General features: G+C 45.2%; 1 protein-coding gene across 1 annotated transcript in view; it reads right to left on the bottom strand.

Annotated features, from left to right (window-relative positions):
* Positions 1–1277: 1277 nt before the first annotated feature.
* Positions 1278–12876, bottom strand: part of LOC120548221 (G patch domain-containing protein 8-like) — a 75984-nt gene continuing 64385 nt past the window's right edge. Inside the window, exons 3-5 of the mRNA XM_039784314.1 lie at positions 10502–10629; positions 7156–7280; positions 1278–4246 (exon numbers count right to left, since the gene is read on the bottom strand). Coding sequence (XP_039640248.1) covers positions 1347–4246; positions 7156–7280; positions 10502–10629 — 3153 coding nt within the window. The 3' untranslated portion in view covers positions 1278–1346. The remainder of the gene's footprint in view (positions 4247–7155; positions 7281–10501; positions 10630–12876) is intronic.

Genomic DNA, 12876 nt, shown 5'->3' with positions numbered 1-12876 from the left:
TACAGAGACGGATGGTGACTCTGCATGGGATGAAACGCGGTTGCTAAGGGATATGGACCGGGGGCATCCAGGAAAGGGATGGGGGACGCGGAGTAGAAAGACGGATGGAGAGGAGGATGAGTTGGTGGTGGTGGTGGGGGAGCAGGTGGCGGATTAAGAGTGAGAGGAGACAGGTGTGGGGAGAAAGAGGGGAGAAGATGAGGGTATGAATGAACGGGGAGGTGGGACGGAGGGGGGAGGAGGGAGAGGTGATGCTGGATGATGGTGTGGCGGAAGGAGAAGGAGGAAGAGGAGGAGAGGGAAGGCGGGAGGAGGAGGGGAGCGTGGAGGGGGATGCACTGCGGAGGGAGGGCGGGAGGAAAACGAGGCCTCTTCTCCGCGTAGAGATGTTCGAAGTCTATCTCCTTCCTTCTCTCCCTGTCCTCTCTTTCTTTCTCCTTTCTCCTCACCCACTCCCTCTCCCACTCTTTTTGCTTCTCCTTTACCCTTTTCCTCTCCATCTGTCTCTCCTCCTCCTCCTCCTTTCGCTCCCTCTCAGCATCTGTTTCTGCCTCTTTCTGCTCCGTGCGCGCGCTCACGAGAGCGGCGGCTTCCGTCGCGCCCCTGGCGCCGTTCTCGACAACAACAACACGAGCACAGTGATTACAATCAGTGACATGATTACTGTCACGATAATCGCGCTGACCGCCGTCAATATCATCACAGCCGTCCGCGCTTCCGGGATCAATACCGCTGCACGTTCTGTAATCAACTGCCGATTCGGAGAGGTTGTTTTTGTGTTGAATGTGACACTGCGGTTTGGTTAAATCCTCCTCACCGAGCCGATTTGTTTGGTTATAATCACAAGTGTGATGACATGTGCCATTTGTTTTACACTTGGAGCAGTCGTTACAGTCTGAGCTCTGGCTCCGAGCTGCAGTTTGCCCACAAAAAGCTGCCGTTTTGTCAGCGTCGTTTGCCACTTCTTCACTCTTTGCCGGCTTGTTTTCACATTGACAGTGGTCGGCGTGTGTTTCAGCGGCGCTACGGGTGAAGAGGTCAACAGGTGCGTCCGCGGTGTTACAGGTAGGGTCGTCGCTCCCGTTAGCTGAGCGACGTTTGTCCACGTCATCGCGAGAAAGATCCTCGTCTTTGCCCGTCTCGCTGCCGCTGCAGCTCGGGCTGCGTTTGTCGCGAGGATTGTCATGAGCAGCGTCGCTTGGCGTGCTACAGGTGTGACAGTCACTCAAAGGTTTCTCAGTCCAAGCGCTTATTCCTCTCTTTGCTTAATACATCGCGGAGGGCGGCAGTGGTGTTTGAGTTTGTCAGCGCTGTTACAGGTAAACGTTCCCTCGCTGTTATTTGGTTCATGACACAGACGGTGTTTCATCCCGGAGTGGCAGTCTGTGTTTCTCTCCGTCCTGTCGCCCTCTGGACTGCCCAGGCAGTTGTCCAGAAGTGTCCCAGTCTTGTTGAGTTTTGCGGCATCCTCGCACGCCCTTTCCTGTCTCAAAACACCTACAGCTCTCCTCGTTTGTCTCCTTCCCCTTTTCCGTTTCTTCTTTGGCGTTTCCCCAGCCTCGGGCGGTTCTGTCTTTCTCTTGCCGGGTTGTTTCTACTCTCTTCAACATCGAAAACGTTGCACCGCCAGGGAGGGTCATGTCTCCGCAGGCCGATCTGATTCTCGGCTGTGTTTCTGTCTGTTGTGCGGAGCAGCGTGGGGCCAGGCCTAACGCAGGATGGCTGCTTGCTGCAGGTATTGTTTGTCTTTGACTACCCGCTGTTCCTCTAAAGGGTGCGGGGACAAGGCTAATCGCTGGATCCCATGCTGTTTCCCTATGAGGTGTAGGAACAAGACACATTTCTGGCTCGCGCGCTGCTTCTCGACAGGGAAAAGAATCACCGCTAATCACTAGGTTACACGCGTTTTCTTTAGCATCCTGAACGGCGCTTATCTCTGTCTTGCTCAGATTGCTTTGCTCCTCATGTCTCTGCCCTTCGTGCTTCCCTGCTTGTGTATTTTTGTGCATCTCCCCCGTCTCTCTGTCATTCAGAGCAGGCTCGGGTGTAATTGCAGGACAGCATGGCGTCTCTATAACAGACCCAGGGACGGGGCTAATCACTGAGTTACATGCTGCACCCCTACAGAGGAGCTTTCTGAGCCCCTGGCCCCACCCGGAGGCTGATTGCTGGGATTGATGCTTGCTGGCCTCCCTTTTCACCTGCAGACACAGCTGGTTACACCGATTACACCGATTCACAGGAAGATTACTTAATAGCGCTCCTCTCTTCTCGTCATTTCTACCTGCCCTCTCTCGCTCTGACTGATCTCCTCTTATCCTTCTCTCCTCTCCCCTCATCTTCTTTTCTCTCCCTCCTACCAGCCGATGCACTGCAGGGTTACTTAATAGCCCTTTTTCTCTCCTCTCCTCTTTTTCGCTGCCCTCTCTTTTCAACCTCTCGTCTCCTCTCCCTTCAAACATCTGGTTCTCAGAAACTCTACTTATTATCCTTCTTCCCCTTTCGGTCTCCTCTCCTCTTTTCCTCCTACCCCTCTTCCTCATTCCTCTCCTCACCCCTCCCCTCCTCTTCCTCCTCCTCTTCCTGCCTGTTTTTTGAAGGCCCAGCGACGGTGCAAGGTGGCACTCTGCGGAAACTGGAACAAATTTTAAAGCGCTTTCATCGCGGCAGCCGCAGCGTGCCGGAACCGCGCCGCCACCGCTACAATGGGCTACAGGTTCCATAGGATTACCTGCCTGTCTTCCTTCTTCCCTTTCATCTATCTTCACCTCCCTTCCTCCCTCCATAGCTTCCTGCCTCTGTTGGCAGTCAGGTTGTTTGATCACAGACGGCTTTATTCTCTCCCTCCCTTCCTCTAGCCCTTTCTTTTCCTCACCCCCTTCCTTGGCCCTGTTATGTGCTCTGAAGTCGTACAGTAGAGGGTTTATGCTGTAGGAGATGGAGGGCAAGGTCTTGGTGTAGCTAACCATCTCCGACGGCCAGAGAAGAACCCGGCTACCGTCTCTGCTCAGGACGCGGCAAAACGGCTCTTTGGGGCGATTTGTAGGCAAAAAAGTTGATTCTTTAGCCCCGTTTGACAGAGAGAAACTTGATTCTTTGGGCTGTGTTTGGATTGAAGACTCTTTGGTGTCATTTAAAACACCAGCTATTGACTTTTGCTGATTTGTAGCGGGACTAAGCAGATCTTTCAATTCTTGGGTGGGGTTTAACTCTGTACGATAGGCCACATCGCCGTGGGTTTCAGCCTCGCTGTCTCTGCATACTGAATCTTTAGCATCAACTGTGCTAACACTGTCAGAAATCTGCCCTGGTATCCCACTGTTTAAATATTGATGAGCTCCAGTCCCACTTTCCCTGCCGACTTGGGCTCCAGTCCCGTTGTCATTACATAAGGAGTGCTGGGCTCCATTCCCACTGATAACAAAGTCCTCAACTCTGATTACATTGCGATTAAATAAAGAAACCTGGGCTCCAGTCCCAGAGAGTCCTCCAGTTCCCCTCTCAGGAGGCATATTGGTTCCAGCCTCAGAGTGCTGGATTGCAGTTTTAATGTCCACACTGCGCTGGTTTCCAGTGTCCGAGTGGCACATGCCTACAACGTCCACGTCTGCAGATACTGGAGATTTGAGCTGCTGATCTGCAACTTTTTCCCCCGGATCTTTGACTCTTTCTTGCGCCATCACACCTTCTTGCTTCCCCGACAAGCCAGAGCCTCGCCCGGCTTGGATGAAGACGGCAGCTGATTGGTGGAGGAGGACACAGCTCCTTTTGGGCAGTGAGAAGGACACGGGGCGGACTCTGCTGCGGATGGACTGGACGCTTGGTCCGCACACTGCTCCGCCACTGTTGTCGCCGATGTCGGCCGCGTTAGTAGTAATGGCCGGGGTGATTTTCTTGCTGAAGTTGGTCGCGGTGGTTGTGTTGAAAATGGAGCCATTAGTGGCGGTGTTGGTGGCAGTCGTTGGGATGTTATTGGGAGTAATGGGGTTGCTTAAATAATTGTGAGCCCAAGGGATCTTGTTAAAGTGCCTGGTTTTGGTAGTGTTGATATTTGTGTTCATTGTGTTGTTTGTGGTCAGCTCATTGTAGTCCATTTGGGTCTCGTTGAGGATGCAGGATTCAGCAGCAGTAGTCTGAGTGCTGTTGGTGTCCATTGGGTCGTAAGCCCACTGCGTGTTGCTCAGGAGTCTGGTTTCCAGTGCAGGGTCCAGGGGAAGGAAGGGCTGGATCAGCGGTGTTTGAGGATCTAGATGGAGGGGAGAGCAGAAAGGATTAGAGCAGCTGAAACTGGTTACATTTGCATGCAAAACATAACAGGATTATCTGCCGAACTTGACTAAAAATAAAGGGAGTAGGGAGGGATACATGTAGACGAATAGCATTCATTTTTAAGACTTCCCATACAGTAAGTTCTTATGCATTTATTCAGCATTCTGGCTCTTCTTTTTGTTGCTTTTAACACATCTGAATTGAATTAATGGGTGTAGGATGGACTTAACAAAAACGTAAGCACAGGGATGAATGTGTGTCACTTAGAAATGGGGGGAAGATTAAGGGTTTTATTGCAACTTGAAATTTTCCTCCACTTTGGAGCACAACATGCTGCCAGACATTCATCTGTCTATACATCAGTGTGGCAGATGATTTAGGCAAATTATTTCTTGAGTGAAGGTTTCCAGATGACTCATAACTTTAAAAGTAATCCATAATGTGCCTTCCCCCCCACACCAGAAGCCTCTTTTGTTCAACACTCGAGTTTTAGAAGGGAAGCCTTCAAATGAATTATTACTCTTCCAGTACTAAATGTGAAAATGCATTAATCACTCGGAGAGGGTTGCCTTTAAATGCAGTTGTTCGAACTTTTCCATCGGATTCAACTTTAAAATGAGAAAAGAGTCTTTACTGAATATGCAACACATGTATTTTTCAGAAAAAGACAGGGTGACGATTGATCCTCTAACACCACAGGAACGCTGCTTCCAATTCCTTCATGCTCATGCTTTCTTTATTCAAAAAAATAAATAATCTTGCACCCTAAAATCTGCTTGAGATGGACTGAAGGGAGCAGATATCACCTCCTGAATCAGAACAAATTCAGAGGAAATGACACATTAACATGGAAAATATTACTCCAAACTCATTCTCAAGGTTCAGTTTTTGAGAGGTTTTGATTTTACTTCATGGTCGTTTTGAAGGCTGTCGTTTGTGGTGCTGTGGACTTGAATTGTGCTATCCTGAGAAGTATTTATAATAGTCTACCTTGAAATGAATGGGGAGGACAAAGTACTGTACCTAATGAACTTGCAACTACGTGTTTTTTTTTTGCTTAGTGTGAAAAGTAAAAATCACCACAAAAGTAGCAATGGAGTTTGTGCATAGGATTTGCAGGGGAGTTGGCTTTCCTGTATATGTGTGAAAAGAAGATTACTAAGCCTTTCTTCAACTTTCTGAATGTTGTTTGAGGAGATGTTCATCAGATGTGTTATAGTAGGGCTGCACGATTATGGCCAAAATGATAATCACGATTATTTTGATCAATATTGAGATCACGATTAATTATCACGATAATTTGTTGATTTTAGCCAAAACAAATTTTATTGTCACATAATTATATAATTGTAACTGCTTTTACATCCATATTGTGCTACATTCCTACTAATACATCCATATTGTGCTACATTCCTCCTTTATTGAAGGATACTGTGAAGGAGTATGCCATTTCAGCTGTTGTGCGACCGCTTTCCAGACATGCATGTTTGCCGTGAAAGATACAGGCAACGCAATTTTCTGTTCACGTTAACGGCGCATGTGGTGCCTGGTATGCCTGGTATCTACCAGACGAAATAGCTACGCGGATTTCTGTGGCTCATTACACTGCCACTTACATGTCTGCGTTGCGCTCTGATGCTCCGAAACCCACGTTAGAGGCAACATACACATCGCTGCATGTCACGCTAGTAAACACTAGTAACACGTTACACAGCAGGTAACGTTAGCCTACCGTTAGCCACAGTAGTAACTGGATTAAACACGGCTAAAATGCTGACTGCTAAACAGTGTAGTGTGTCTGTATTTCACTGTAGGATTCCAACAGCGGCACGTCCAACAGTCTGCTGCTAAAGCTATGAGCTAAAAGACACAAACTAGCACTGGTCACTGCTGTTGTCTGAAAAACAACACAGAAGGGACAAAACGTTGCGTTTACTGGTAAACTGGTAAACATTGTGACCGGCTTATGATGACCGACTGATACCTGTTGTGGAATTTTCCTCACGTTACTCTGTCCTCTGTTGACTGTCTACATCTAGAAACTAAGCTGCGCGGTGCAGGCAGGGAACAGCTCTGATTGGCTCATGGAGACATGTGATCAGACAGTGGTTTATGGAGCGCTAGATTGGCTTTGCAAAAACTGTTCTATGAAGAGAATGACGCATTTTAAATATCGCTCGATCACGCAAATTTGATCGTGGGAAGCCAAAATCGTGATCGTGATTAAAATTTGATTAATTGTGCAGCCCTATGTTATAGCCTACGGCGGCTCCACGCAGGCTCTGTAGCTACACCCCAAACCCTTAACTCACAACCAGAAATCCCCCCCCCCCACCCCTTTAAATTTAAAGGAATGTATATTTGTACTATCCACTCCTCTGTCATGACTAACTGCAAACCATGCTGCATCTCGTTTGTGGACTGTGGAGCAGTTTGCTCTCCCAGCAAAGCAGTTAAATAGGGTGGCGTGACTCAACTCTACTGTATATTCACTTAAAGGTCAGCACTGTCAAGACAGTTTGCAATTGGTCAACGGCAGGAATTTGTGTGACAAAGTTCACCAGAATTGAAATCAGTTGATTTCAGTCTGCCCTTCTGCTACTATGACCGAGGCCACCCGGAGCAATATTTCATTGACTAAATAATTGTTCCACTTGTTCGGTTGTGTAGCACTTGGTCCCTAAACCGCAACTTCTCATCTGCATTTTACATCTCACCCAAAGATTCCAGAGCCGTTCTAAAGTCTGCTGTCGATAAAGATATTTCAGCGTTACTGCAGCGGACCGCACGCCGTTTTATTCCTCAATATCAAGAGTGATATCTCCATCAGCAAAACCAAACACATACTCATAAACTATTCATGCAGAGTACATGCCAAGTTCTTACTTGTTCCCTGTGTGGCGCTGCTCGTGTTGTTGTCGCCCCAGTTCTGCACAGAGTCCGGTCTGGTCTGGTTTGCTGGTTCCACTGCCACTGTGGTGGACCGGAACATGGGACCAGAACCTGGAGCGCTGAGGAGAGGAGAGAAGGAAATAAGTGAAAAGATGAAGAAAGGACGAAAGAAAACAAGATAGGATGACAAGAGGAAATTGGGGATGAAAGATAACAAAAAGAAAAGTAATGGAGGGAAAAGATGGTGAGAATAAGAGGAGAGTAAAGAAGGAAGGAGAAAAAGATAACTGAAGGAGGAGAGAAGAGGAGGATGAAAGGGAAAAAATTATATGGGAGGAAAGGAATAAAAACAAAAGAATGAAAAAGTGAGGACAGAAGGAAATAAATGAAAAGGAGAACAGAGAGCAAAGGAGAAAATTGAGTGGAAAGGAATTAAGGAGAAGAGGAGAGGACGAAAGGGGACGCATGAAAAAGGGGAGGAGAGGAAGAAAAAGGAGAAGAGACAAGGACAGAATGAAAGGATGAAAGGAAAGAGGAGAGGAGGATAAGAGGAAGTGAGGATGAAAGGAAACCAATGAAATGGAAAGGAGGCGGAAACAAGTGATGAGAGGAAAGGATAAGTAGGAAAGGAAGGAGGAGATGAAATGAGTCGAACAGGAAAAAATAAAGGGATTAAAGGAGAGGAGAGGACAGAAGGAAGGAAAGGAGGAAAGAGAAGAGCAGGAGAAAAGGAAATAAAAAGGAGAAGAAGAAAGAATGAAAAGGAAAAAAGGAGAAAAACAATGGGGAGAAGGAAAGATGTGAAAAGATAAAAGGACGAAAGGAAAGAGGAGAGGATGTCGAGGGAAGCGGGGATGAAAGGATCAAACAAATGAAATAAACGAATAAATAAAAAGGAGAAGGATGAGGAGGAGACGATTGAAGGAGGAGGTGTACAGGAATGAAAGAGGAGCGGTGAGGACGAAAAGGGTAACAAATGAAAAGAGGAGAGGATAAAAGGAAGAAAGGATTGAGGGAGAAAGGGACAGGAGGAAAGAAATGAGGAGGGGAGAGGAAGACAGAAATGAGAGGAGAGGTAAAAAATGAAGAGGAGAGAAGGAAAGAAATGAGAGGAAAGGATGAAAAGGAAAGGGGTGTAACAAAAGGAACAAGGACAAAAGGCAAAGGGGAGGAAAGGAGACGATTAAAAGTATAAGGAAATAAAGAGGAAAGGAAGACAACAGGAGGGAAACAAAGGGGACGAGCGTTGCGGAGGGCGAGAGGAGAGTGGAGCTGAAATCCAGCTGAAAATCAATTTGGCCACGCTTCTCCTCCCGCTCGCTCCGTGCCAGGAGCCAAACTGCATTGTTGCAAACCTGGAAATGGCAGTGACAGCCGATACCGATACACGGCTTTCTGCGCAGCGAATGGGTTCCAGCAGCGAGACGTGATTGGTCAGAAACACTTTATAGCCATGCTGATTAGCCCCATTAAGCACAGCAAGATGCATTTTATTGGTTGCTGTGCCAACGCTCGTCGTAACCAGGGAGCTAGTTAGTGATCTCTCTTTTTCTCCGGTTTGATTTGGACTCATGTGAAACACCCATAAACCCTCATTTGTTCCTCTGTCAATATCTCTGCTGAATCAACACAGGGGGGGGCGAAGGTGATGCCCCCTGACCCCCCCCCCCCCACACACACACACACACACACACTTTCACCTATAAATGCATGGCTACTTAAGACCACTCTTGCAGGGCAGGGCCCCCTTCATATTAATTAATTATCTATTCATGTTTTTATTTTTTGATGCCTATATGTTTTTAGCTTTTTCTCTTTAGGTTGTTGTGTTGTAATTGTTGGAGCTTGTATTGCAAGACAAATTTCTGTCTACAGACAATAAAGTGCTATCCATCTATCCATCTATCCATCTATCTATCTATCTATCAAACATGTCAGTCAGTTACACAAAGTGTTTCTAAATAGGTCTACACATTTGGCTCAACGGTCAGCTAGTTCATTCAAATTCTAACTTTCATGCATGGATTTGAAATTCCTGGATGTTTGATCGTGTCTTCAGGGACTATTTTCTGGCAGAGAGCTACGTTCTCTTTATTTTTGCGTGGGCATCTTCAGGTTGTGACTTGCAGCTCTTCAGCTTCAAATTTTGCATTCATGCGCTATCGTATATATATTTTGAGAAACCAAATTTTCTGTTTGGTAGCTTGCCAATAGATGAGCTCTCATCATATCATGTTTTCAGCAAGAAGCAGCCACATCCAAATCATCTGTTTCCAGACCTCTGTGTTTGTTTATCATTTGTCTTGAAGGTTGTACTTCTTTTTCTTTCTTCTTTTTTGTGAGGGCATGTGAGGGCAACACCCTTGAAAAAGTCCCAGATGTTGGAGCTTTACATCAACCCATGAGCACACCGAAAGATATGATGATTTTTTTTAGTAACATAAACACACAGCTGTAAGCTGTAAGTCAGTGTACGGTCAGTTTTATCAGTTTTTTGTTGTTGTTGCTGAAAACAGCTGCCAACTGCTGCTGGAAACAGGGTTCATTTAAGTGGTGAGAATAAACCATGTAACTTTAGGGCCATGAAACCAAAACACTGAGTTAAAAGATGCTTAAAGCACCAACAATTCTAAATGTTAATATACAAATATTGATTATTGCAGCTTTAAACATTAAATGCTTAAATTCCTAAATTACTAAAGTAGGTTTACTGAAATACTGAGTCCTTCGTAGTGAAAGGACATTCAGGGAACAGGTTAATTTAGTGTTTGTTTTGTCCTCTTCTCACCATAAAGAAAAAGAAAACATAGTTCTCTTTCTAAAACGTGACTTGATAACATGCACTTTTGATTTTTAAACAGTTACTTTTATATCAAGTGGCATAAACTATCTCCATCTACTAGTGATACCCGTGCTTGTTAATCCACGATGGGGCTTTGGGTTACCGTGTAGAGGTGGATGGTACTCACTACAGCTGCAAAGATGAATCCATTAGTTTAGTCAACTATTGAATTAATTGCCAACTATTTTGATAATCGATTAATCGGGTTGAGTCATTTTTCATAAAGAAAAAGTAAAAATTCTCTGATTGCAGCTTCTTGAATGTAAATATTTCCTAGTTTCTTCTCTCCTCTGTGACAGTAAACTGAATATCTTTTGAGTTGTGGACAAAACAAGACATTTTGAGGACGTCATTTGGGGCTTTGGGAAACACTGATCGACATTTTTTTTACCATTTTCTGACATTTTATAGACGAAAAAACAAATGGATTAATCGGGAAATAATCAACCGATTAATCGACAATGAAAAGAAATGGTAAGTTGCAGCCCTATTACTCACCACTCCCCCGTTCTCCTCTCTTCATGCTTCTGGAGCCTCCTCAGCTCTCTCTTCTCCTCCCTGCGTCTCCTCTGCCTCCTGCAGGCCAGCGCTCTGTAGAACTCCCTCTGTTTCAGCTCCTTGAGGCGCTGAAGGACAAGCACAAGGATTAGGATTGTTAATATTTGTAGTAGTGGTAGTGGAGATAATAGTGGTAGCAGTAGTTGTATGGTTATAAGTATTATTTTAGATTTAGATTTAGAGGTCAATTTATCTAAATTTGTCAATGCATTTTGTTTCTGTGCATCTGTGTGAGAGTTTGTCTCTCCACTCTGCAATTCTCTATCTATGTGTGTGTGTGTGTGTGTGTGTGTGTGTGTGTGTGTGTGTGTGTGTGTGTGTGTGTGTGTGTGTGTGCGCGCCAGTGTCAGCTTTAGTACAGTCCAGACCAGCTTAATTCACTTAGTGAGCACTGTCTGCAAGCCGGAGATACTGATACTGTGCATGCTAGTGTGTGTGTCACAAATAATAATAATAATATACCGGTGGGTTCATATCACAGACAGACAGATGACAACAGACAGACAGCGGGGCAAGCAGAGAAACCGACAAATAGATGAACAGATAGACCAGAATAGACAGAGAGATAAAACACAGAGACAGACAGACCGATACAAACACAGTGAGACAAAGAGACAGGCAGGAAGACACAGTGGTGGTGGTGGTGGTGGTGGTGGTGGTGTTGTTTTAAAGTTTGCAGTGTAGCTTCAGCATTTCTTAGAAGGTGTACATATACAGTGAGGGGTGGACAGGGGGAAATGACAAGAAAACCTCATAATAGACCACACAAAAACAACACCAAAAATAACCATAGAGTCAAATCAACACCCGTGTGACAGTGAAAGCGAAAAACTTGACTTCTTATGTGTTAAAACATGTAGACTTTTTTGTTTACGGGACGTATAAAGTGAATTTGTTAATTACTAAAAACATTTCTAATGTTGCCGACGGTTACATGAAAATGGCAGAAATCGAAGATGTGAGATATCTTTAAAACTGCGGGACGTAAAATCCATTTTATGCTTTATTTGATACTGCCAGTGGGAAGTTTGGCTGGGTATCATTTCTTCTACTAGTACTGATATAATACCTGACTTGCTATTTTGGAATGAAGGAAGAGAGGGAGCACCAAACAAAGCAGTGAATCTGAATAATGACATGCTATTTTCTGATTGTTTCACAGCTGTTAAGTTCTTGAGCACAAATAAGCACGCCCACAGCTCCGTGGGAGTGGGCAGTTGGCCTGCGTGTCGGTATGAGAAGCCGAGGGGCGTGACAAAGCAATACGTGGGAGGAATGAAAACGGGCTGCACAACCTGCACGCTGTTGCCCACGGAGGGACAAAAAGGCTCTCTGCTGACGCCCATAAACGCCCGGCACACAGCAAAAGAAAAAGAAAAGAGAAAATCCAGGCAGAGGACAGGCAGGACAGGGACACACTTCTAGTGGGTCCTAAGTGATGATTGAGAGGTATACTGTTTGTATTAGTCTAGAGATTGTTTTTTAGTAAAATACTGCATATTATACCTTTTTTAAGATTACGTCTCTAACCTTATATTTCATGTCCTTATCTCTACAAAACCATGTGTACGCCTGGTCTGATGTATGGCTTCTCACCACACACTCTTCTTTTATAAATACCAGTTTGTGGGAAATCCTTTTGTGTGTACACTTTGTTTATACATGTGGCCCACTCCTCTGTCAATGACAAACTGCAAACCATGCTGCATCTGTTTTGTGAGCATTAGGATCTATTGTTATTATATTAAATGTTGAAGTGATATGTCTCTGGTAATGCCAAATGGACAGGTGCAAACCCACTCAACCTTCCCCAGTAGGACAGTATTGTGTTTTACCACTCTCCACCGTACAGATTGATGAACGTAGGACATTCCTTCTAGTACAAGGATAGTGACACTTGGTACTTTTGCACATTGGATTTTGAATAAACAGTGTCTTTGTGATTAACGAGCCAAGGAGAGAGAGGACTGCGTCTAACACAGTTCATCAGATGTGGATGTAAACCCTCTTTAACCTCAGAGGCATTGTTTCCTTTCAGTTCCAGAGCACTGAACACAGAACTAGCAGAACAAATAATGTGTCACCTTCCTGCTACTCACAGATCTCACTCTGTAAATTAGATATTCAATTAGAAAAAACATACAGCCTCTTTTAAGCAGAATAATGTAGCGTAAACTGGCTGGTTTTTCTCAGTCTGCATCCGTCGCAGCAGCACATCAAGTGCCTGTGACGTAGCCTCTCTGCAAACCACTTCATTTCCAAAAGAATATGGGACCGTGACTGACCATGAACCAAAAGATGGGCAGCTTAGCTCT

Source organism: Perca fluviatilis, chromosome 19 (genome assembly GCF_010015445.1).
Source record: "Perca fluviatilis chromosome 19, GENO_Pfluv_1.0, whole genome shotgun sequence".
NCBI lineage: Eukaryota > Metazoa > Chordata > Actinopteri > Perciformes > Percidae > Perca > Perca fluviatilis.
The sequence above is the reverse complement of the archived record's forward strand: the minus strand, read 5'-3'. Positions and strand labels throughout refer to the sequence as shown.